Consider the following 2,759-nt stretch of genomic DNA (forward strand, 5'->3'; position numbering starts at 1 on the left):
GTAACCTATTGAAGTCACTTTCCAATATACCCTAGGCCCCAAACACCACCCCACAAACTACACTTCCCAGCACACGTTAGTCTAGGCGTTCCTTTTCTAGTAGGTGGACTCCATCCTCCAGCCAGCTCTGACACCCAGAACCGGGCTGCCCCTAAGACGCCCACCTCTCGTCATGACTGACGCTTTAGATTCCACTAACATCCATCCTAAAGGAGACCAGTCCTGGGTGTTCATTGGAAGGACTGATGCTGAGGCTGAAACTCTTTGGCCACCTCATGCGAAGAGTTGACTCATTGGAAAAGACCCTGATGCTGGGAGCGATTGGGGGCAGGAGGAGAAGGGGACGACAGAGGATGAGGTGGCTGGATGGCATCACCGACTCGATGCACATGAGTTTGGGTGAACTCCGGGAGTGGGTGATGGACAGGGAGGCCTGGCGTGCTGCGATTCATGGGGTCGCAAAGAGTCGGACACGACTGAGCGACTGAACTGAACTGAAGCAGCCCTGGCTCCAGGACTCCGTTTCCCGGCATGCCCAGGAACCCGAACTTCATCCCCCAGCATGCACTAGAACTCGGATTGCCATTTCCTGCTTCAAGCTCCACCCAGAGCAGGTTATACGCCGGACTCCACCTCCCAGCATGCCCTAGGCTCAAGGCTCCCTCCCCCAGCACGTTCTGCGGCGTTGGACTACATCCCCCAGTATTCCCGGGCGCTTGCAGGCTCCCACCTGGGAAGGGTCCTCGCAGCTGCTGCAAATTCCCCAGAATCTTCTGACTCAGCAGGTGGATGAGGCGGGTCACGACCTGGGGCGTTGGAGGCCGGCGGTCCAGTTAGACTGCAGGAGCAACTCTGCGAGTACCACCTTTTCCTCCTTGACCAGGGCGCCTGGGTCCGTTACCTGGGCCCCACCCCACGAGCCCCGCCCCTCACTTGGAGGCTTCAGCTCCTCCCTAGGGTTCCATCTGCACCCGAACCCCCTCCCCACCCATTAGGCCCCGCCCTCTTTAGGGCCACACCCCCACTCATCTGTCCCACCTCCATTAGAACAGCCCCCAGCCCAACGAGCTGCACCTGCGGGTATCGACGTTTGATGTGGCCCAGGGTGCCCTCGGGGAGTTTGGCCAGCTCTGTGTCGCGCACCGCGTGCACCGTTGTGGCACGTGGTTGCCTTGTCAGCGCCTCCACCTAGGGGATCGCGTGTGTGACCAGGGCTGAATGAGCCAGGAGGCTGATAGGTAAGGGGAAGACCGACTGTGGGTGCAGACAGAAGGCGGAACGAAGCCTCGCTATCCATCTCCGAGCTCGGGGAAAGAGAGGCCAGGAGAGGGTGCCACACCGGGTGAGGGTCCCTCACTATGCTGATGAGGTTGCCCCCATCTCCCCGCCCCATGGAAAGCAGTTGGAGAAAGTGGAGTACAGAAGGTTAGAGGCGGGGGGTGGGGGGGTGCTGCGCGTTTAGTGCCCCATCCTGTTGCCCGGGATGAAATATATGTTGGGGGTGAGGGGAACCTGGACTGGAAGAGGTTAGAGATCAGTGGGTGGGGCCACGCTCACCACTCCTATGAGATCCCCGCGGCCGTACTCGCCCACCAGCTCTTTTTTGCCGCTGCCCCTCTGAATGACACTACGCAGCCGCCCGTTGAGCACGATGTAGGTGCAGTCTGAACGGTCTCCCTGCCTGCGGTTGGGGTGCGGGTGTCAGAGTAGGAAGGTAGGCAGGACCTGAAGGAAGAGGTAGGGGCGGGGGCTGCACCTGTACAGTGCGCGTCCCGCCTCCACCGCTGTCCAGTCGATGGCGAAGTCCATCTGGCGCACGAAGGGCGACATCCTGGCAGCCACGGTTTGTGCGGCGCTCAGCACCACGCTGGGCTGTGCACGCATGATCCTGCAGGCAAAGGGCAGGGGCGCATGGGCCTGGGGGCGCCCAGGAACAGCCGATAGGGAGTGTTGAGTTGGGTGATGGCCTGGGGGGTGGGACAGGAAGGGCTCAAAAAGTGAAAACGGCTTTTCAAGTGCCGTTGAAAAGTGTGGAGGGTCAGAGGCATAGCCTCGTGTAGGGCAGAATGGAGTTGGTCGGGGGACCCCCTGAGTCACCCCCGCCCCAACATCGGGCCCAGGATGTACTCGTAGAAGTCGGACTTGGAGATCCGCAGGAAGGTGCAGTCACGCTGGGCTCGAAGCGTGAAGATGAGGGGCTCGCCGGTGAGCACAGCCAACTGTCCCACTAGCTCCCCGGGCTGTACCACGAACAGGCACACGTCCTCGGCCTTGTCGATCATGCGCTGGTACACGTGCAGACTGCCCCACAGCACAAAGTGCAGGCTCACATCCTGTGGGAGAGGGGCCAGGAGATGGGCATCCGGGCAACACTCCACCCACAGCTCGGGTCTGTGCGCTCGGAAAAGGTTAAGGAAAGAAAAGTTGGAGGTAGTGAAGGCCCTCCATAGCACTGAGCTGAGCAGCACATGTATTTATATTCCCATTCAGCACCCACAGCTGCTGCTGCTGCTGCTAAGTCGCATCAGTCGTGTCCGATTCTGTGCAACCCCATAGATGGCAGCCCACCAGGCTCCCCCGTCCCTGGGATTCTCCAGGCAAGAACACTGGAGTGGGTTGCCATTTCCTTCTCCAATGCATGAAAGTGAAAAGTGCAAGTGAAGTCGCTCAGTCGTGTCCGACTCCTAGCGACCCCATGGACTGCAGCCCACCAGGCTCCTCCATCCATGGGATTTGCCAGGCAAGAGTACTGGAGTGGG

At 60.1% G+C, this 2,759-nt stretch overlaps 1 protein-coding gene across 1 annotated transcript in view; it reads right to left on the reverse strand.

The window, feature by feature from the left end:
- The window catches only part of PNPLA6 (patatin-like phospholipase domain containing 6), a 25,770-nt gene that overhangs the window by 8,969 nt on the left and 14,042 nt on the right, over positions 1 to 2,759 (reverse strand). The window contains exons 19-23 of the mRNA XM_010828293.1: positions 2,128 to 2,333; positions 1,757 to 1,888; positions 1,558 to 1,681; positions 1,075 to 1,188; positions 731 to 806 (exon numbers count right to left, since the gene is read on the reverse strand). Coding sequence (XP_010826595.1) covers positions 731 to 806; positions 1,075 to 1,188; positions 1,558 to 1,681; positions 1,757 to 1,888; positions 2,128 to 2,333 — 652 coding nt within the window. The remainder of the gene's footprint in view (positions 1 to 730; positions 807 to 1,074; positions 1,189 to 1,557; positions 1,682 to 1,756; positions 1,889 to 2,127; positions 2,334 to 2,759) is intronic.

This window comes from Bison bison, unplaced genomic scaffold (genome assembly GCF_000754665.1).
Source record: "Bison bison bison isolate TAMUID 2011002044 unplaced genomic scaffold, Bison_UMD1.0 scf7180017864492, whole genome shotgun sequence".
In the NCBI taxonomy this organism is placed as follows: domain Eukaryota; kingdom Metazoa; phylum Chordata; class Mammalia; order Artiodactyla; family Bovidae; genus Bison; species Bison bison.